This window comes from Giraffa tippelskirchi, chromosome 14 (genome assembly GCF_054371585.1).
Source record: "Giraffa tippelskirchi isolate mGirTip1 chromosome 14, T2T-mGirTip1v1.2.pri, whole genome shotgun sequence".
NCBI lineage: Eukaryota > Metazoa > Chordata > Mammalia > Artiodactyla > Giraffidae > Giraffa > Giraffa tippelskirchi.
Genome location: NC_137288.1, coordinates 64,939,217 through 64,962,395, shown reverse-complemented (window position 1 = coordinate 64,962,395; position 23,179 = coordinate 64,939,217). Strand labels below are relative to the sequence as shown.

Below are 23,179 nucleotides of genomic sequence, written 5' to 3'. Positions count from 1 at the left end.
TATTTTTTCAAATTAATTGGTTTGGCAGTTTTCTGATTGTGCCAAGGTACAAAAAGATCATTTTAATTTCAGAGTTTTAGTCTTAGCTAAAATTTGACTTCTGGAGACGATTGTTGTTTCAAGTTAGAGAAATCTTTCTTTCAATACTTACACTTTTGTAAGTAACAAGTAAACTTGAACTTACAGGGATTAAAAAAATAGGAAGTTGGTATTTCTTTATTCTCAACCTTTTCCACTGCTGTAGCTTATAGGATTATTATTCCCCGCAAAGCCCTTCCTGAAGTTACTGGAGAGCGGCGAGCCTCGGGTCTTGGCCTTGAACCCTCGACCTAACCGCGTCGGCCGTCCACACTGTCCCTCGCTGTCTTAGGCCAGTCCGTCTTCCTCGGCTCTGAGTTGCCGCCGCCCCCACAGGTCATCCTGGTGCAAACTGGTTTGAAGGGATGCCTGTGTTTGCTCAGACCTCTGGGCTCCTCATAATGGTTTGACTGAAGCATCGCGATTATCCCTGTTACCAGAGCCCTGAAAACGCATGCTCTGCTCCGTCACTCACTTTCAGAGCGCAGTCTCGCGCCCGCAGTGAGTCTTCGGAAGAGTTAATTCCCGAAGCGTAGACTGGCAGTTGTCTAAGGCGATACGGATGAGGTGATAGATTGACATCGTGGGAGTGCTAATGAGCTTTTTTGTTTTTTGAGTAAATGTATTTCTTTTTTAAAAATTCTTTATTTAAGTTTGGTTGTGCTGGGTCTTCCTTGTTGCCTACAGGCTTTCCCTGCTTGCAGCGTTGGCAGCTGCTCCTTTGCAGAGTGCAGGCTTGGGGTGTGTGGGCGCTGGCCGCAGCTCCCAGGCCCTGGAGCGCAGGCTCAGGAGTTGAAGTGCACAGGATTAGTTTCTCCACCGCGTGTGGAATCCTCCGGAACCAGTGATCAAGCCCGTGTCCCCCGCATTGGCAGGCGGATTCTCACCCACCGCGCCACCAGGGGAGTCTGCGGAGCCTGCTAAGTTAACGTGGCTGTTGTTTAAGTCTTTCTGGGATCCCAGTCAAGTTTTTTTAGATTTGAAAGTCAGATGCCAAATAAAATTTTCTTTCTGATAATCTGTAGTTAGAAACTTCTCAGGTAGAGTTAGGTTTAAGAAGTGCTTTAAATCAACTGTACTTCAGTAAAAAAAAAAAAGAAAAAATTTTAAAAAAAAGTTACTTTAAACAGCTTAATCAAAATGAAAGCAAGCAAAGACATAATTCAAGTGGTGGAATGTTCTTATATGAACTGGAAAAATGTAACTCACGCTTTTGATTTTCATTAATAATTACTTTTCTTCAGGGTATTTAGTCGGGAGGACAAGTAAAGGTGAGATCACAGGTCGGCTCAGGATAGGCAGATCTAGGGGGCAGTTGGTAGGGAATTTTTTTGTGGTTGAAAGTGAAATAGTAGTATTTCGTTACGGGACTAGAAGTACTCGCTTTGGGCAGAGAAAACTTAAAATGACTAATATCCTTCACTAGTCTACTAGAGGTTTTTTTTGTTTTTTTTTTTAAGTAATTTCCCTGAGTTGCAGTTGGATGCTTTTAGAATAAAAGCTTAGTCACGTTAAGTCCTGTGGTGTCTGACTGTTAGCTGACAGCTGCCATTTTGGAGAACAGGCAGATGATGACTGAGTCACTCCAGTGACCCTCAGTCGTTTTGTTTATCTAGCCCTGACTTCCTCGGCCACACTCAGAGTTGTTTTGCTGCTGTGAAGACGGTCCCCACCTGATGGACAGAATTTCTGCTTCACCTTAAGCTCCCATGGGCCTTGCCTTTCTAATAGGCTTGCCTCCGTCTCCTTCAGAGGAAGGTCCCTGGTCTTGAAATCCACTGGGACAGCCAGGTTGACTCTCCTTAAAGCCCAGAGCACAAGCTCTGGCAGTTATGGACAGAAAAACAGCTTGCACCGTATTCTGAAGGCAGCAGTGTGTGAGACTAGTACTTACAGCTGTGCAGTGCACATGCTTGTATCTGTATGTCAAGTTGTTCAGCAGAATCATGTTTACCAGTAGCTGGAGTATCTGGTTATACGGACTGTTATATGGCTATTACAGCTTAATTAAAATTAATTGTAATTATATTAAAGTGACATAATAACAGGGTACTCTTTACCAGTTTTTCACTAACTTAGATTTTTTTTTTTTGTAGTATTTCCTTTGTTATATAGTGTCAGATTAACCATGAGACAATTTTCCAGTTCAGTATTTTAAATTCCAGGCAATATATTAATGTTTTAAATTAGCATAGACTTTTCTGTTTCATTGTGTCTGCAAATGAAAACCATGTTCTTAACTATTCAACTGATGTTGTTCAGTCACTGAGTTGTGTCCAACTCTTTGCAACCTCATGGACTGCAGCACGTCAGGCTTTGTCCTCCACTATCTCCCTGAGTGCTCAAATTCCTATCCATGGAGTCAGTAATGCTATCTAACCAGGTCATCCTCTGCTGCCCCTTTCTCCTTTTGCCTCCAGTCTTTCCCAGCATCAGGGTCTTTTCCAGTGAGTCTGCTCTTCACATCAGGTGGCCCTTTGGAGCTTCAGCTTCAGCATCAGTCCTTCCAGTGACTGTTCGGGGTTGATTTCCTTTAGGATTGACTGGTTTGATCTCCTTCCTGTCCAAAGAGACTCTCCAGAGTCTCCTCCAGCACCACAGTTCGAAAGCATGAGTTCTTTGGCACTCAGCCTTCTTTATGGTCCAGCTCACACATCTGTACATGACTACTGGAAAAATCATAGTTTTGACCACATGGACCTTTGTTGGCAAAGCGATGTCTCTGCTTTTTAATATGCTGTCTAGGTTGGTCATAGCTCTCCTTCCAAGGAGCACGCGTCTTTAATTTCATGGCACAGTCACTGTCTGCAGTGATTTTTTTTTTTTTTTAGCCCAAGAGAATAAAACGTCACCGCTTCTACTCTCTCCCCTTCTGTTTGCCGGGAAGTGACGGGACCGACGCCATCTGTCTTAGTGTCTTGAACGTTGTGTTTCAAGCCAGCTTTTTCACCCTCCTCTTTCACCATTTTTGCTCTCAGAAGTTACTTTGTTTAATACTAGCCTATATAAGCTTTGCTTGAGAGTTTTAATAAGGGACATTGTAATTTTGGTTTGTTTGACCAATCAAGAAAATGTATAGGATTGTAATAAAGTAGATTTGAGGGATAGTAGAATTATTTCTAACTGGGCTTGCAGAATCACAGACGGCGTCACAGTTGGCAGTGACATTCTACCCGGGCTTGGAGGATTTAATAGTTTTATGATAGGCAGAATATTGCTTATGTTCACCCTTCCTCCTGGAAAGACATAGCTGGAAGTCAGAGGTACGTGACATATTTTTGGTGACGTTGAGTTCAGAATGTGGAGTGTCTTGACGTCTGGTAGGAAAAAGTCAGGAAAAAGTACTTGAACAGTTGGAAGGTTTTTGATGTTTTACTAAGAAGGCAAAGCTGTTTTGCCAGCATTGACGAGTGTCTGAGCATTTAGAACTTGGTGTGGCCTTCTAGCCGGAAGATGAGTTGCTGGGTAGACAGTGATGCTGCGACTGATGATGCTCCCGAAGATCAGGTTGGGGGGTGAAGTTTGCAGCGGCCAGAGGTGATTCACATTTGGACAGCATTGAGTGTTGTGTGCTGTTTATTTCGTGATACTGACCATGTTTGGAGATCCGGCCTACAATGGGAGTTGAAGCTCGTTCACACAGAACCGTGTATTCTCTCCTCTGCTGTGTTCTGGTTGCGCTTTGCTTCCTTCTATTCTGTTACATTCTGGTCTTAACCGGTTGTTATCTTCATCTGTGGGCTGAATTCTATACCTTGAATTGTGTTTCAGGAATAGCCACGTCATGTGATTGTGGAAAAAGAGTGTTGATACGATCTTCAGCTGCCTTGAGGTCTGCGGTGGCTGATGGAGTCGGTGGCAGGCTGGGGCGCGCTGCTTCCGACTTGACCCTGAGAGAAAGTTTTCCTATTCCAGGGAAATGTAAATTGCTTGGTTTTCCAACCTTTTCTCTTTTGTCTCTGGGTTGAATTATTTTTCTTTTATTGTGTTCACTTAGTGTAAGGTTAAGTTCTCAATATGACATGTTGGCTTTTTTGAGAGGTATTCTAGAATTCTCACAATTCTCGTCTGTTGCCATAGCTCACTGAAGTTTATTCTAGCACATTTGGTTCAGAAAATTTATTAGATAAGACTTTGGGGCATTCTTCCTCTAAATTTTTTCTTACAGTTCAGTGCCACATGGGAAATTTTTTTGTTTTTGTTTTAGGAAAGACTAGTTTAGTTCAAGCCTCTGTATAATTCTGGCACTTTTGTAATATTCCAGCTGTGACAATTTTTCTTACAAAAAGTAAGTTATCCTTGATATACTTCTCTCTGATAGGAGTTAGGCTAACGAAAGTCATGTCAGCATCATACAAACACATGTGCAAATGTTTACCTTAGTTTTTCTCCTTTTAGTAACATTAGGGAGCATTTATTATTGTCAGAATTGATTTTTTTTTTTTTTCCTATTTTGAGTTCAAATCGGTAGCCCAGAGGTTATATGGATTACAGGTGGTGTGTGTGTGTGGTATGTGTGGTGTGTGTGTGTGTGTGTGTGTGTGGTGTGTGTGTGTGTTTGGCTGTACTGCATGGCATGTGGGATCTTGGTTCCTCTACCAGGGATCTAACCCATGCCCCGTGCAGTGGAAGCATGGAGTCTTAACGTCTGGACCACCAGGGAAGTCCCTAAGTGTGCTTGTAACAGGAATTGTTGACATCAGAACAATTTGTGTTGAAGTTCTTTCTAGTTACTGTTGGCATTGTGTATATGTAATATAGGGGAAAAAGCATTTCAAAAATCAGCTTGGAAAATGGGTAAAATAGAAGACATTTGCAGTGTGTGTATTGTGCTGTGCGTGATCTTTGGATCGGCGTTCTGTTAATGGTTGCTGGGTGAGTGACGAGTGGGATAACCTGTATTAACATCTGTCATGTGTTCCAGCAGTTTATCTAGGGGTGGTGTGGTAGGTGACAGACACAGTGTCTCTTTCTTTAGGAAGTTAAGAAGTTCCTTTAAAACTTTTAATATTTCTTTGGAAAAAATAAACATATGTAAAGCCATGATGTGATACTAATTGGGAGCAGAAAGGAAGGCATGAAGAAAAGGTTTATGTAGCGATCTGGGGTATATATTGTTGCCTTTTATACAATTAATGTTTTCTTTCTTCTAGTCCGAGTGGTAAGAAGTTCAGAAGCAAACCTCAGTTGGCAAGGTATCTGGGAAATACTGTTGACCTCAGCAGTTTTGACTTCAGAACTGGAAAGATGATGCCTAGTAAATTACAGAAGAACAAGCAGAGACTGCGGAATGATCCTCTCAATCAGAATAAGGTTGGTTCATCAAATGAGTGCTGTTTCAGCTCTCCCCAAAGTATCTTGCATTGTATGTCACTGGAGTTTTGGTTGTCTGAATGTCCCAGTTTTTTTTTTTTTTCTTCCTTCTCCCCCCTGCAAAGCATTTTGACTTAATAAATCTGATTAATTTTCTGGTAGTTGGCTTACAGAGAGAGAGCGCCTAAGTAAAGATGTTGAAAACAACATTTCAGTATCTCCCTAGGCCAACATATATCGCACTTTGGGCCCATTGGGACTGTTGACAGAAAATTTCTCTGTTGATGTTAATTGCCTCCTTTTTTTCCCCATTAAAATAGTTCGTGTTGCCCATTAAGAGGCAAAATTTTGTTGTGGCTCAAGTACCCTTACTTACCACATAGTTTATTTATACTTCCCTGTTAATTTTCAGGATTAGGATTTGAGAAAGAACAGTTTTTATTTTGACTTTCTGATGGTGTTGCAGAATAATATTCCTTTAGGAATAATATTCACATTCTAATACTGTGATTGGAGATTTTTCCATTAGCTCTTACTCTTAGTGAGTTGCTTAGTTGATGATTTATCATATAAGAATTTACATGAGTAGCATTTGAATTATGCTAATTTGATTTATTAAAGCCCCCAGTATCTTTACAAAGAAAGTGCGCACCTCCCCCTTCCCCCAAGTGACTAATCTTACAAACCTTCTCCCCCTCCCCCAGTTTTTTTTCCTCTAAATTTCAGAGAAACACGTGTGTGTGTGTTACCACACGATTGTCTCACACTGACTGTGAAAGTGGTGGAGGGAACAGGAAGGACTTTTCTTTAGGGACGTGACTGGTGTAGGCCTGCGTGCCCCCTGGGAGCGCTGCATTCTCTTGAGGACCCGGGAGCCCATGTGTCGGGGGGCGGGCCGTGGGTCCAGGCAGGCGTGCGTTCATGCTTGGCTCTGCCTATTCCTAGCTCACACGGTCACTGGCACCTTGATTAACCTCTGATGGGCTCAGGTTTCTCATCTGTAAACTTACGACCATAAAATCTTCCCCTTAGCATTGTGAGCAGTAAACAGGAGTTTCCGTGAAGTCACCTAGCATGTTCCTTTCCTTTTCCCGTTATAGCTTCCTAAGCACCAAGCTGCCTCGGTGAATAGTGTTGCCCGGTGGCTAGGATGGGAAACTTTTTGACCCAGCCTGCCTTCCTCCTCGCCTTTTACTTTTCCTGGAGAATATGGGGTCTCTGCTTCATATCCCTCTTTTTTTCAGAATTTAGCTCAACATTTTTTTGTTTTTTTTTAAACAATATCTTGATTTCCAAAAGCATCGTGTGGAGGTGAGAAGCCCTTGTCCTCACGTACTGCATTAGTTACCTGGCCCAGTTTCCAAAGGGGCGTTGGCAGGTTCCTCGTTTAGAGAGGCAGAGCTGGAAAGGGGTGCTTGGAATTGCCTCCGAGTTGCCTACCTGACTGTGGTGTCGATGGTTCTGAAGGTGTTCAGGGGGCTGGGGTATAGTGGTAGGAGTATGGGGTGCTCAGGTTAGGACCTTGAGTGTAACTAGGGTCACTAGTATAACTAGGGGTGAAGCTGTGTGATTTCAGCTTAAGAAAATCTTGATTTGGGTTTAGTTTGCTTTTTAAATGTAAGAGGAAAATTAAGATATATTTTTCTGAAACTGCCTTTTTAAAGCTTTAAACAGTTCTGGACATCTTTTGGAGGGGCTTAAATATTTATGAAATGAACAGAATGCTTCCAAAGCACCCTGTTGTTACTAGAATCCCAGTTCACCTACGCTCAGTGTAATATGAAGATATACCTCTTGCTAGTTACGGTTCACTACAAACCTAAAACTAATTCATCTCTTTAGTTTGTGTGCACCTTTCCGCTCTAGCTGCGCTGGACCGCTCATCATCCTGCACCGTGGCATGTGCTTTCAAGACTCTGCTTGCTCATGTGCTGTTTCCTCTGCTTGGAATGTGCTTCCCCCCTTCCCCTCCATCTGGTGACCTGCTCCTCATCCAAGGCCCAGCTCCATTGTCTCCGTGTCTGTGAAGCCTGCCCTGCACCCTCCGCCCAGAGCCGGGCCCTCCTCTCGTAGGCCTCCCCGGTGCTTGGCCACGGGATTTGTGGCTGTCGGTCTGCTGCAGCTAGACTGTGAGCTCCGCGAGGGCAGGGCCCAGGTCTCTTGTTCTGCTTTGTTTTGGTGTATATATATATATAATCCAAAGCCCAGCACACGGTAGGTACTTAATAATGTTTGCTGAATGTTTGTTTATTATTTAATTCATTCCAGAAGTTTATTGAATAAATTAATATACCATACATATTTTGGAAATGCCTTTTGTTATCATTGTTTCCTGAAAGCGCTCTGTCTGGATTTTGGGGCCCTGATCTTATTTTTGCATCTGATTTTATTTTAGTTAAGACACAAAATGGGGTTTTTCCTTTTTTTCTAAGTAAGCTCTCTTTTGGAGTAACACCAACATTCAATATCTCTATAAAGCAGAAAACATATTTGTGGGTAATTAATAATAACTGTACCAGGTCTTTTTAAAGTAATAATGCAGTATAGAGAAAGTTGAGAGATACAGAGATTTAAAGAGATTTAAACAAGAATCTGAGGTAGTGTTTGCTTTGTAGCCAGATTGTGAAACTAGCTGAAGTTCATTAATTGCATTAATATTTTTAAATATTCACTGGTTTTATTTTTTAGATTCCACATATAAATGATAATATACAGTATTTGCTTTTCTCTGTCTCACTTTTTTCTCTTAGCATAATGCCCTCCAGATACATCCATATTGTTGCAGTGCCAAAATTTCATTCTTTTTAAAAAAATTTTTTTTTTTTTTTATGGCTGAGTAGTATTCTGGGGGTGGTGTGTGGTGTGTATCGTGTGTGTGTCTATTTATGTGTACATTTATATATCATGTCTTCTTTCTCCATATATGAGTTGATGGACACTTTAGGTTGCTCCCATGTCTTGCTTACTGTAAATGATGCTGCTGTGACCATTGGGATGCATTTTATCTTTTCAAATTAGTGCTTTCATTTTTGTCAGCTACATACTCAGGAATGGGATTTTTTTAAAGACTCTTATCTTGAAAAAAATTAGAAATGTAAATAACAATATAAACTTTGAATTATAAGCAATACAATTATAAACAGTATAAATTATAGTTTATATTGACTGGTATATCGATTTTAATATATCTTTTGTATCAAAGGGGAATTTACTGAGTGAATATCTTCAAGTGTGTTTGGAAAGATACCTTTTGAAGAACTTTAAAAATGGTTTTTAATTCTTTTAGGATTGATGGGTACAGTAGAGTGGAGATTGTCTTTCAGTTGATATTTACTAAGGCCTTTGCGGTACCTCTTCCTGTTTGTCTCAAACTCAGTCTCAACCTTACCCTGGAAATCTGTTCCATTCTTGATTATATTGTACCTTATTGATTTTCTTACCACTCTCATAATTATTTCCAGCCCTTACTTCCATCTCTTTAGTTGATAAAGTCGAATTAAAATAACCAGTTTGTTACTGAAGATACTCCATTTAGTTAATGGAAAAAGACTGGAGAGCGATTTGGAAGTCATCAGCCTCGAGCTGATTTGTTGAAGTCATGAGTGGCTTCCTCGGGGCTCACTCAAAGGGAGGAGTCAAAGGGCAACACTGTCAGTAGCAGTTTCTGTGATGATGGAAATGTTTTAGCCGCCAGCCACATGTGGTGCTGAGTACTTGAAAAATGCCTAGTGTGGTTGACTAACTGAACTTGTAGTTTTATTTAATTAATTTTAAGTTTAAATAGCTACATGTGCCTAGTGGCTACCATATTGGACTACATGGTTCTGGAGTGTGCCTCTTAAAAATGACTTTTGCTTCAAAATCTAAATACTGTTTAGGTGTTTATGCAGGCTTTGTTTTTCCAAAGAGGAGATGGTTTCAAGGTTTTAAGAGATATGATCCTTAACCTTTTAAGAAGGAAGTTAATTTCTTAAGATATGTTTCTTTAAAAATTGGAGAACAGTCTTAAGATTAGATAGAGAAGAGTACGGTGACCCGCAGTGCATGATATATTTAAAGAACTTTAGTAGCTTAATTTTCTTGCTAGAAATTTATTTTAATGTTTCAGATGTGTAAATATTAAACTAAATTCCTGTGTTTCTAGCTCTTAACAACACTGAAACATTTATGAATTAAATCTACAAAACTAATAAAATTCAAATTCCCTAACATTAATGTGACATATATTTTACAGCTTGCTCACGATATGGATCTGGTATGGAACAAATTATATTTCAGCCTGACTTGTCAATGTTGCTAATGCCTTGGAAAGACTCAGTTCTTTCATCATATTTCTCTAGTCACACAAATTGGATGTATTTGGAAATAAAGAGCATTATGGTCCCTTGAAGGAATTAATTGTATAAGTCTGCCATTATTTCTTCTCATGAATTACCTTGGTTTATGGTAGTATACTGGGCTTCCCTGATGGCTCAATGGGTAAAGAATTCGCCTGCCAAGGAGGAGACGCAGGTTAAATCCCTGGGTCAGGAATATCCCCAAGAGAAAGAAATGACAACCTACTGCAGTATTCTTGCCTAGGAGATCCCATGGTCAGAGGAGCCTGAGCAGGCTACAGCCCGTGGGGTTGCAAAGAGTCAGACACGACTGAGTGACTAAGCATGCTTGGTAGTCTACTGTTGTGACTATAACCACAGACTGGATTCTGTGTGGTTCTATCCTGAGTGCTCAATCAAATCATCCAGCAGGTGATTCGCTCTAGTTATCTTCAGCAAAATAATAATAACAAATTCTTGAAGTGAGCCAATATTTCTTGGGAGCAGTAGTGTTGCACATTGAGAAACTTCAGTGAGTTGGTGGTAGTGGTGGGAATCAGCTTGGGTGTCGGATATAGAATGGATACCATTTGGAAAAGTGGAGGCTGGAAGCAGGGAGAGGAGTTGGAGCAGTTTAGTCCAGAGAAGGAATGAGGGCCTGGATTAACGCTGTAGCCAGCAGGTGTAAAAAGGTGTGAGACTCAATCAAGACAAGTTAGTACATGAGTCCTTGATGATTGCAGAGCGTAGGAATTGTTGATGCCTGCTCCAGTTCTGGGTTGAGTCCCTTGGGACAGGGGTCAATGGGGAATAGGGCAGGAAGAGCAAGTTTGGGGAGAGGGTAGGTAAGGAAGACTGAGTCGAAATACTCTTACTGCTTGGACTCCGAAAGATCTCATAGACTTGCAGGGATTCCCAGGTCACGCTTTGAGAACTCCTGTCATTGTGGTTTGTGAAACATTGAGATTGCCCAGTGTAGGGGCAGATAGAAAAGTATCTTGTCACATTGTAGGCAGTGAATAAAAAATTAGTTATATGGAGAGGAAGAAGGAACTTCCAGCAAGGTAGTAGGAGAGTGAAGAGAATATGGTGGTGTAAGAGCCTAGGAGAGGTTTTTTTTGTTGGATGCCATGGAGAGCTCGAGGAGGGTGAAGACTTTGTAGTGTTCACTTGATTTTCAAATAAAAGTCACCTGGTGACTTAGATATAACCAGCATCGGAGAGGTAGAAGGACCAGAAGTCATGTTTAGAATGCCAGAAACTTTCTAGGAAACCAGAAATTACGAGCAAAGATGTAGCCTGCCGTTGTAAAAGTTTTAAAATTTTTTATTTAATCTTACTTGATTACAACTTGCACACACGGTGGAAAGGATATTCCATGAGAAGCATCTCTCTCCTCTCTGAGTCTGTCAGGCTCAGGCTCTTCCCTAGAGGGAATTATCGTCGGCCAGTTTTGTTTGTAAACCCGTTCAGAGCTTCTGTGCACTTACTGAGCATGTACGCATATGTGCATTTCTACCTCCGTCCTCAGAAAACGGTTAGACTGCTCTTGTGAAGTTTGAATGTGAGGTGGAGGCAAGAGGACAGTGTTCCAAAAAGAAGGCGCGATCACGGAACATTATTGTTGTTGTTTTTCCTTTAAAAGATGAAAGAGACCCATTTGGAACAGGTAGAGTCAGGAAGGTGTCTAACCTGAGAGTCCACATTTCAGGATGCTCTCCAGGAACCTTTGAAATGTGTGTAATATTTTCTGTTGTTTTTTTTCCTAAGGAGAAAGTCATCTTCACCAATTTCTCAAAGGAGAATGTAACTGAAAAAGTTAACTACTGTTTTACGACAGGAGAGGGAGCAAGGCTTTAGCAAAAAATGTTAAGGATCAGCTCACTTGCTGTAGCTCAGATTAGACCTTTGTTTAACTGATGAGGAATTTTTTCAGTTATTGAAGTAGCACCTTAGTGGGATGATTTATTTCAGAACTAGGGACCCCATTGTCAACTAAAGGGCCCTGTGATAGGATCAGTCTGATTACCAGCTCCTGGTATTGTGGTAAGGTCTACTCGTTGGCTTCCACCTTCCTAGTATCTTTCCATCTAAACTGAAAATAGAGATCCCATTCCTTCCATAAAACGTTCCTGACCAATAGGAAGGTAGCTAAAATCTTTCCCAGAGATGCTGGTGCTTTTTTCATCATTTATTAAGCCTTTGTTGAACACAGTGGCTTCTGGTCTCTGTTGGATACATTGGGGGTGGGAAGGGGAGAGAGTAGATCACAGGTGATGAATCCAGCATTTCTAGGCCTTGAAGTCCTTACAGGGGATTCCTGACATCTCACTTAAGTGTGGGCCACTCTGAAGTACAGGTTTTTGTTCAGGCGAAAGAAATGGACAAAAGCAGAAGTGAGGAGCGAGTAGCTGTTACAACAGTACAATGAGGAATGATGATGGCCTTGACATACGTGGTGAAAGAAGTGAAGGGATCTTAGTTCTGTTCTGAGTATGGAATTGACAGAATTCACTGATGAACTGGGTGTGAAAGATGACAGAGTACTCAAGTGTGAGCCCTTAGATTTTAGATAGATTGAGTGAAGAGGTGAATTGGGTTGCCATCTACTGAGATTGCCTTAGGAAAGAATTTATATGGGTGAATACAATGAGTTCAACTTTGAGTGTACAGAGTTTGAGATGCTTATTATTAAACATCCAAATGGATTTGTCGTGTCGTGTGTGTGTGTGTGTGTGTGTGTGTGTGTGTGTGTACTGATTGAGAGGTCTGAGCTGGAAAGTCATTAGGTAGAAAATCATGTAGGTAGTTTTTCAGGTAATGGGCCTGGAGAGTATAGGTAGGTAGATAGACAGAAGGATCCAGAATGAAGCTCTGAGAAAATCCAGTGATTAGAATTGAGTCAGAGTGGAAGGAATCACCAAAGTGGATTGTGAAAGGTAGGAGAGACATGGGAGAGGAGAAGGTTCAAAAAGGAGAGCGGTCAGTTACAATGATTGCCGCTGAAACATTGAATGGAGGACAGACATTCCCATTGAGTTTGGCAGCGGGAAGGTCATTAGTAACCTCGTTACTAGTGGTTTCGAGGGGGAAAGAGAAGTCACATTGAATTGGGTTGAAACTGAGTGAGAGTTAAAATTGCTCATTACGGACAATTGTTTCAGTAAATTTTCTTGGCTAGGAAGGAGAATCACTAGATGGCAGATGAAAGGGATGCTGATTTGGCTAATTTCCCGTTTTAAATACTGTGGAAAGGTAAGAATGGAGCCTGTGGCACCAGTGGAAAACCACAGAAGTTTAAGCGCATTGACAGTGTAATGATGCTGATGGACCATGGAATCTATACTGGGTGGGGAGGAATGTGGAAGAGGTTTTGAAAGAGTAAGAAAACAGGTCAGCTAATGGATAGGGAGTATTGATGGGTTCAAAGAACCTGGAGGGCAGTCCTCAGTGAGTTATAAGGATAGGAAGTAGAAATTGGAATTTTGGATGCTTGCCTGAGATGTTGGACACGGTATAGTTACCAGTGTAGACAAGCCCGTGCCTGTCATGGGGTGAGGCTGGGCACAAGACTAGGTCAGAGGACTCAGGATGTTGGGTGGATTATCCACGTGGGTATTGAGGCCTCTGAGAATGAAGACTTAAGAGCTGGGTTGGGGAAGAAAACATGAATCAGAAACTAAAGTCTTCAGTGAGTAAAGGAGAAATCAGGGAGGAGGAAGTCATACAGTCGGACCCTATGAGCTTCAGAGGAGCTCTGCTTTTTGAAGGAGGGAAAACAGAGAAGTGATGTGAGAAAGTGATGGGGAGAAGGGATGAAACCTACACCACTTAGCGGGCCTTAGAGATGCGGCCATCAGAGAGGACGCGCGTTAGGGGAGACAGGGTCTTTGAGGGATGGCAAGTTTAGGGAAGTCCAGGAACTGGAGAGGATGTTTAAAGAAGGTGTTGAGGCTGTAGGAGAGCCTGCTGACCAACCACCCAAGAGTGTACAGTGCAAAGACTGGCAGGAGGAGTGAGGGGGGTAAGGTTAGGGGGTGGTTTTCAAACTCAGCTGGTGAAGAATCCGCCTGCAGTGCGGGAGACCTGGGTTCAATCCCTGAGTTGGGACGATCCCCTGGAGGAGGGAACGGTTACCCACTCCGGTATTCGGGCCTGGAGAATCCCGTGGACTGTTACAGTCCTTGGGGTCACAAAGAGTCAGATGCAACTGAGCGACTTTCACTTTGTTTCGCTTGTTCCTGACTAGAATTTTTAAGATACGAGACAATGGGATAGAAAATAGTGCACATCCCATTTAGTAAGGCTAAGTATTCTAGGTGATTTTTGTGATATATACATGCTTGTGTGTACTGAGTCATGATTTAAAGTATATATTTCTACTCTTAGTTGAAGTCAAAAAAGTTTGAGGGCCACTGAACTACAGGGTGGATGTACAGAATATTATAGAGATGAGTGCTGCATGATGATGTATGATCTGGGGGAGCTGGCTGTTTGGTTATTATGAAGATAGGATGTGGGAAATTAATTGCTAGAGCAGAGTACAAAAACATTTCAAATATTATTGTCCTGATTTTTTTGAAAGGAGGTATGTGTACCTCTGCCAGATAACTATTATGAATGAACTTAGAAGAACTTTCTTAGGCAACTAGGACTTGTTTGGATCTCTGAGCCCCCAAAGAACTGACTATTCCTGCCTTAGTTCTCAGCCCCCTACATGCCTGATATGTTACAGGACTACTCAGCAGAGTATGGGCTCCTTAAACAAGCACCTTTGCTCACGTTCCTGAAAGAGAACAGTTTTACCATTTGGGGCAGGCTAAGTTCTCAGTAAAGTTTTTGGAATCCAAAGTTGATTAGCTCCGTTTATCTCCTTGTTGTCATTTAGTCGGTTAGTCGTGTCTGACTCTTTGTAACCCTATGAACTATAGCCCACGAGGATCCTCTGTCCATGGGATTTCCCAGGCAAGAATACTGGAGTGGGTTGCCATTTCCTTTTCCAGGGGACCTTCCTGACCGAGGGATCAAACCCACATCTCCTGCTTGGCAGGCGGATTCTTTAGCACTGAGCCACCATGGAAGCCCCTAGTTAATATTATCTGGTTTATCACCTAGTTAATATTATTATTATAGATAAAATTGTGTAACTCAATCAAGTGGTTACCTGTCTCATCTCTATTACTTAATCTGTTGACATCCTATTAATTGACCTTATACTTTGCCGCAAGGTTTTAATTTCCATACCAGTCTCCTCTGTCTAGAACTACTGCTAAATTTTAGGTTATTTTAATATACAGATGAGAAGTTGTTATGGCAAGTTATACTGAGGTGATCTAAGTTTTCAGATCCATAATGAACATTTTTCCTGAATCATGGCTGTCTTAAGAGCAGCATGGCATGCTTCTTGCCCATGTACATAGATTGCTCTGATGTCTTAATCTCACGTTGGCAGGCTGCTGGGTTATAAATTCTTTGTACTCTTTCATTTCCCATGATTTCATGATATAACATCACTCTAACTGACAGTGACTTTGCCAAAAACACCATCTGAGGATTATTTTCCCATGGGATCCTTTTGTAGGGCTGGCTATGGATCTATAAGCATAACTTCATGTTATATAGTAATTAATGGAACAAGTCTGGGGGTTATTTTACATTAGTAATCTTGAGGTATAGAGTACAGATGATTATGTTAGATAATTTTGACATGGATGTTGTAGACCACATTGAATTAGTAGCTTCCACTTACATAGCATGTGTAGCTTGAAGACTGACAGACTTTTTAGGAATAAGGACTGTATACCATAAGATCTTACATGTAACAGACATTTTATGCATCATTTACTCCATAAATTTTTTTTTAGCACATTTTGTGTGTGCAGACATTCCAGATTCTGGAAATACTGTAGAGGAAGATTCTGTGTTTGTGGAACTTTTTATTCTAGTGGGATGACTAACACAATTTAAATATTAAGTGCTACACAGTTAATTAAGAATGGTTGAGATTGACTCGGTGGCTGTGTTAGGCCGAATGATCAGAAGGGAATGATTTTGGGCCAACATCTGAATGAGAAGATTGAGCTCTACAAAAACCAGAGGGTAAACTGTTCTAAGCAGAGGGAATAACCAAGGCAAAATCCTTAAGGCAGGATATGTTTAGCACATGAGGACAGGCAGTAGGCTGGAGGTTAGTGAATGGGAGAGAGGTACTAGGTGAGGCCAAGGAAGCAGACAAACCTAATCACTGGACCTGGCAAACCAGGATGAGGAAGGGTATAGAATGCTCTTGTGGACTTTATGTAGGTAGCAATATGATTTTTTTTTTTTTTTTGCTGCTGTGTGGAGAATGTACTATAGAGGTACAGAAGTGGAAGTCAGGGGCCAGTTATAACAGGAGGCTGGAATGATGGTGGCTTGGACAGTGCTCATTTAATGAATAATTAAAGAAGGAGTAAGATGTAGCAAGAGACACTATAACTAAAGTTGACCTTTGAACAACATGTTTGAACTGTACGCATCCACATATATGCGGATTTTTTTTTTCATAGTAAATAACTGCAGTACTAGCGATCAGCAGTTGGTTGAATCCACGGCTGCAAAACCACAGATCAAGGTTTTCTTTGTGTGAAGAAGGGTTGACACTCCAAAGTCCCATGTTGTTCAAGGGCCATTCTAGAGAACTTCTAATTTTCTCATATGCAGAAATCTTTAGCTGAAAAATGAAGAGAGCTAAGAAGTTATTAACAACTAACAGCACTGTTCCATTTTTTGGCTAATTTGAGTTAGGTATTTAGATATGGATTGGATAAAGATTTCTAGGAAGCAAACAGTGAACAGAACTTTAGCCACGTTAGCAGACAGACTTGCTGATGAGAGTAGTCTGTTCAGTATAAGTAGGTTTAGCATGTTATAAGTTAGTTCCTCAAAGATACCAAAGGGCACTAGACCTTCTGAGAGGTTCTGGGCTTGACCTTTGTGCTAATAATGAGAGTAGATGAGTCATAGTTGCCCGTGGTATGGTTTTGTCAACATTTATTTTGGATGTTGGAGTTTCTGTCTCTGGTGGTCAGTTTCACTTAAGTTTTATAGGTCCTGCGCAGTTACCTGACTTTCAGACTCTAGGTCAATGAGAGAATGAAGCCCTGCAGAAAATGATTTGTGTGACTGTTTTCATAATTCTAAGGTTGTGTACTCAGCAAGTGCCAGCCCAGATGTAAAGGAGATGATGAATTCCATGCAGGAGAAGCCTTAGTTTGAGCAGAGCTGCTCTGGTTGAAACTCAAATGTCTTTAGCCATCAGTCCTTTTATGACCTCATATTAACTAAAGTTCCAAGAAGTTCTTCTTCAGACAAAACTCTTCAAAACTTGATTTCAATGATGCATTTCAAACCTCCACTTCCGTTAACTACATCCTTTTTTAAAGAGCTCAAAGTAGAGTCCACCCGTTTTACTATCTTTTACATATTCAATATTCCATTGATCTCTTTAAAAAGGTATTATCTTATTTATGATATTACATGAAGTGGATTTTCGTTACAAAATCATAGATCCCAGATACATATTTTCTTTACTTTTTCCAAAAACCTTTTTGCAAAGTTGCATGACTTTGTCAATATACTAAAAACCACTGAAGGTCAATATACTAAAACCCACTGAATTGTATAAAATGGTGGATTTTATGTTGAGTGAATCATATAAAAAAAAATGAAGGACTATAAAGCACTTTATATTATTGGCTTTTGACTTTTGTGGAAACTCATTGGCTACTGTGTATATTCGGAAGCAAATCCGAAATTAGGTTTTGAGGATAATCTTGGTTCCCCCTAAAGCTCAGGCTCCTCTCTGCATGAACCAGGAGGTGACTTTCTTTGTGGGGAAGCTTAATAGTTTAAGGTTTTAAATTTCAATATCATGTTCAATAAGATGATAGTGCCAATAATAGAGATGCTGCTGCTGCTGCTGCTAAGTTGCTTCAGTCGTTTCCGATTCTGTGGGACCCCATAGATGGCAGCCTACCAGGCTCCTCCATCCCTGGAATTCTCCAGGCAAGAACACTGGAGTGGGTTGCCATTTCCTTCTCCAATGCATGAAAGTGAAAAGTGAAAGTGAAGTCGCTCAGTCGTGTCCAACTCTTCAAGACCCCATGGACTGCAGCCTACCAGACTCCTCCATCCATGGGATGTTCCAGGCAAGAGTACTGGAGTGGGTTGCCATTGCCTTCTCCAGATAATAGAGATAGCTTCTATTTATTCCGAGTTTATGTACCAACATGACTATAAGCTATACCACTGTTTTGTCTCCTCTCTGCCCTGTGAGTGTAAGTTCTGAAGGATTTTGGTATTTGTGAATGACTGTTCACAGCGCATAGTCTGTACCTGGCAGATAGTAGGCATTCAATGTTTGTTCAATAACTGACTTAGTGAAAGCTGCTTGAGCAGCAGCATCACACATGCATTATCTTGTTTGATTTTTGTTAGAATCTCAAGAATAGTTACTGTATTTACCTCGTTTACAGATGAGGAAAGCGATTTTAGAAAAATAAAGTCTTTGCTTCTCAAATTGGGACATGGATATCTCTTGGGATATGCAAAACCACAGAATTAAAATGATACCTGGAAGTGTCCTGTTTTCTTTTTTTTCTCCATTTAAAAAAATGAAGTAGGTGGGGTTTATCTATTTTCAAAAAAATTAGGGAGTAGCAGTGAAACAGTATTTGAACGCTGCAGGTTAAAGACACATGATCTGCATCACCGCTTTAGTCTTCCTCTTTTCTAGCATTGTGTGCCTAGCCGCTAGGTCGTGTCCGACTCTGGGACCCCATTGACTGTAGCCCGCCAGGCTCCTCTGTCCACGGGAGTTCTCCAGGCAAGAATACTGCAGTGGGTAGCCGTTCCCTTCTCCAGGGGATCTTCCCAACCCAGAGATTGAACCCATGTCTCCCACATTGCGGGCAGATTGTTTACCAGCTGAGCTAGCACGGAAGCCCTTTCTAGGATTAATCACATTAAATCATTGAAAGGTTACACAATAATCAGGCCACGCTGGTTTAGTCCTTTTCAGAGTCCTCTTCACTGAGTTGTCCTTTAAATATGTTCTTGGCTTTTATGGAAGGTCACTGGAAAAAGAAAAAGCATTTGAAATCTGTTTAATATCTGTTGTGATGTTAAGTGTCTATTTTTTTTTCTAGATTTAATACCAGGATTTAATACCAGCTTTTGTTTTCCTCTTTAACTGGTATGCTTCCTCCTTTCTGAGTATGAAATCTATGTCATTGAATGTTTCTTTTTTTGCCCACACCCCTATAAAGTTCTGATCCACATCTGATGGTTAAGGCTAGTATCAATCACGGTTAACCATTTCAAAAGGAAATTTGTTTCTCCTTGTCCTTGATTAAAATTAATTTTTATTGTGTATTTGTTTTTTGAAGTTTTAAGAGCCATTTCGGATATTTATTAGAGATAAAGTAAAAGTTGAAAAAAAATTTTAGAAAGGTTTACTTTTGTGTTCATCCCGGGGGGATAGAATAAACTGTCAACAATTACTTGAGTTATTTGAAAACTTCCCAGCTTAATACACACATTATTATAAAATATACTAACTTTTTATTTGTGTGCTAGCCTGTATACTGAGAAGATATATCCAAGGTTGGAAACTTTGTTAGAATGTGTGTTTCTGTCAGTTTAGTTTTATAATATAAGGAACTTTGTTTCACTTATTCCTATATTGAAAGGAAAGATTTCAAATACACAAATAGCTTTAATCTTGTCCCATTTTGAAAAAAGTACTTTAAAGGCAGAAAATAGTAGCAGTCCCTTCTTTTCTGATCTGTTTATACAGTAAGGTTAAAATTTTGCTGTGATTTTCCAGATAGCTTTCTATTCAGTAATTCACATTTGCATTTTTGGATTGTCATGTGGCAATACACAGATATATTAACTGTGTTTTAGTATTGAACTCACATGTGCAAAAGTCTCAAAAAGAATGCTAAAATAACCACCACTATAATGACCATTGTTGTATCCACCAGAGTTTATGTGGGTATATTTCCTAAAACTGTACAAATGTTAGATTTTTAATCTTTGACAATATGATATTACAAAGAAATTGCTTTTCTTCTGTTATTGTTCAGTTTGGTCATCTTCATATATGCTTAATCCTTACTGGTCACTTCATTTTGTTTTTTTTTCATTTCCCTTGGTGTATCAATGTCTTTGTTACTGGTTTCTAAGAACTTATTTATGACTGAGGATGTCATGCAGTACAAATGAAATACCATATTTGATTGCCATCAGTCTATCATAATGTTTTGTAATTTGTTTTGTATTTATATTAAAATATAATCATGTGTTTAAAAAAAAAAAAGTTTGCTTTATAACTCCTAGGTTCATGGCAGATTGGTAGTTATTTAGAAAAACTCAGACAACTGGGTGTGAATTAACAGTGACTCTTTTGACAGTCCTCAGGAGAGAATGGTAATAAAATTTACTTTTTTTGTAACAGTTTCTGGAAAAGCAGTTAGTCCAGCTTTTCAGGATATTTTACATGATACTATTGTAGAATACAAAATTAAATAGTAAAAAATTTTTTCTTCAGAGCTTGCAGGCCAGTTTAAAAGAGGAAAAATAATAAAATATAAATAAGATCAACGGAAGAGAACACTCTTGAAAAATCTTGTTCCGTTCCACTGGGCAATAAACTGTCATTGTCAGACAATTAAATTTTTTAGCCAATAAATTAATTTTTTGTTGCATCAGAAACATAATGAAAAAAAGTTAGTCTTATTGTAGCAGCAGTAGTTTTATATGTTTTATGCTTCCTTCCAGTCTGTGTGGATGCAGGATTTTATAGTTTTTTTCCTTTTATAGTTTTGAATAGTTTAAGTTAGTCTCTACTTCCTCTAGTCATTCTTTGTAACAGAATCGTACAGGCTTGACTGTGTTTGTTCATACAAATAGTTGCTCTGTATTTCTTTGTCTGCTGAGCCCATCTTTGTTCTAATTACCAGCAGAGTATATTGTTCCTTATTAAAGTACAGAAACATTAAAAACCAAGCAAGGTATTTTTTCGTGGTAGATACTGCTTATAACAAATTAGTGGCAGGGAGAGTTCTTTGTAAGCCATATGTGTTAAGGGTCTTTTGGACTGAAGACTGACTGATACAGGTTGGGTGGCTTCACTTAGGGTCTTAGAATGCTCTTGATGTCATAAATCAGAGGGATCCAAACCTTCTGCGCATCACAGAATTACCAGAAGAGTTTTTAAAAATACACATTCCTGGGCCTCACGCTCTTTAAAGATGGAATCCTAAGCGGTTATTTTGCAGCCTGTTGGCCAAGTTTCCACACCTCTAAACCAAGTTTTGTTTTGTTTTGTTTTTTTTAAACCATAAAGATAAGAAAATGAAATGCCTGAGAAGTGGTATTGTTAGAATTTTTTAAGTTGACTATGCCTCTTAAAGGTAAGCATGTATGTTGGGAGAAACGTGAATGAGAGAAAGAAATGACAAATGCCCAGCGTGGACAGAAAGTAGTGGGCGTTGGGGGGGGAGTGGAGACACATTGATTAGGACACCCAAATAGTATAACTGATAATGATCAGATTAATGTCTGATGTTCTTTAAGCAGAGATCACAAACTCAATATCTGTAGGGTTCAGACAGGTAGCACAAATGTGAGCTGAGGCCTTTTGCAAAACAACAACCCTTGACACCTCTAGTGGCCGCCATTACTAATCAGTCATGTCCTGTTTTGGCCAAATCAGTCCATTTCTAGATCTTTGAGTTTTTAAGAACCTAGAATTCTCGATTTTAGTGAATTTTATTTGTAACTCTTAGCTTCATTCACTAAAGAGACTAAAAACTGAGCAAAACACATCTGTGGGTTAGACCTGGTCTCCCTGCTGCCAACTTGCAATCTTTGTTTTAGAGCAGTGGTGCCCAAGTGTGGTCCCTGGACCAACATCTCCATCACCTGGATCTTAATAGGAATGCAAATTCCCAGGCCCAGCCTCAGACCTCCTGAATCATCATTTCTAGGAGTGAGACCCAGTAATCTGTACTTTAATAAGCCCCCTGGGTAACTCTGATGCATGCTCAAGTTTGAGAAACACTGTTTTGGAGTCTGGAAGTTGATACAATTTTTATTTGGAGATAGTTAACAAAAGTTCATTGACATCCTGTAGATGATTTATCAAGTACACTTCTATGCTGAAAATATCTAATGTACTATATATTGTTTTCGGATATATTTGACCCTTTCTATTTTTCACCCAAATCTGAATGATGTTGTTTAGTCACTAAGTCATGTCCAACTCTTTGCGACCATATGGATTATAGCCCACCAGACTCCTCTGTCCGTGGGATTTCCCAGGCAAGAATACTGGGGTGGGTTGCTATTTCCTTCTCCAGGTAATCTTCCTGACCCAGGGATTGGACTCATGTCTCCTGCATTGCAGATGTATTCTTTACCGCTAAGCCACCAAGGAAGCCCAAATGAGAATACACAATGAGTCAAATCACTTTTTGTTCTTTTTCTTCACGCCCCCCCACACACCTTATGTTACAGTAATTCATGTGAATTTAATAGCAATTCTGTGCAACATTTTCATTTCATTCAGAAATGAAAATCTTACATCCTACATTGTTTTTTTACTGGTTGATTAAAAGTCTGTGTAAGTATGTTGCTTGCTTTTCTGAAACTTCAATTTTAAGTTTCTTTTTAAAAAGTAAATGTGCTATAAAATTAAAGAATATTTTATTACATCTTCCTAAATTGAGCTTTGTTTGTGGGAATTACAGCTTTCTAAGGGAAGATTAACCTTTGTAGTTTCATGTAAGCCTGGACCCCTAACAGTTGAGGAGGTTATTTATATTTTAATAGCCAAGTACGCCATTATTTTCCTACATTGTCAGAATGTAGAAATGATTGCTTTCCTGGTTATTGACCTGAAAGCCCTCCTTCCCTCTTGTATAACCCAACCATAAATATATATTTGTTTGCTTAAAAGTTGCTAGTATCTTGTTAATCAAATCAATTATGAATTTTATGTAGAGAATTTTTTGACACTTTAAAGAACAAGACACTTTTTATAATGAAACTTTACATAAGTCTTACATATTTAAGTGTTTAAAATGTACTTCAGAGTATTTAAAATGCTGAAATTGGGAAGTTGGGAATAATCCAAGTTAAAGTAATAGATATTGAATTAATAAGTAATTATATTTATATATATTTATTAATTAAAACACTTATATCCACAGGGTAAACCAGACTTGAATACAACATTGCCAATTAGACAAACAGCATCTATTTTCAAGCAACCAGTAACCAAAGTCACAAATCATCCTAGTAATAAAGTGAAATCCGATCCACAACGAATGAATGAACAGCCACGTCAGGTAAGGATCTAGTTGGTTCTCCAATTTTATTTTTCAGAAAATTGTGGTATCCTTACCAGTCATAGTTCAAGTTAA

At 39.8% G+C, this 23,179-nt stretch overlaps 1 protein-coding gene across 2 annotated transcripts in view; it reads left to right on the top strand.

Moving 5' to 3' along the window:
- The window catches only part of MBD2 (methyl-CpG binding domain protein 2), a 63,802-nt gene that overhangs the window by 10,075 nt on the left and 30,548 nt on the right, over positions 1–23,179 (top strand). The window contains exons 2-3 of one of the 2 annotated variants that reach the window (XM_081562145.1): positions 5,232–5,391; positions 22,967–23,104. In XM_081562145.1, coding sequence (XP_081418271.1) covers positions 5,232–5,391; positions 22,967–23,104 — 298 coding nt within the window. Of the gene's footprint in view, positions 1–5,231; positions 5,392–7,257; positions 7,702–22,966; positions 23,105–23,179 lie in introns of those variants that run through there. The other variant, XM_081562146.1, reaches the window with a different exon arrangement.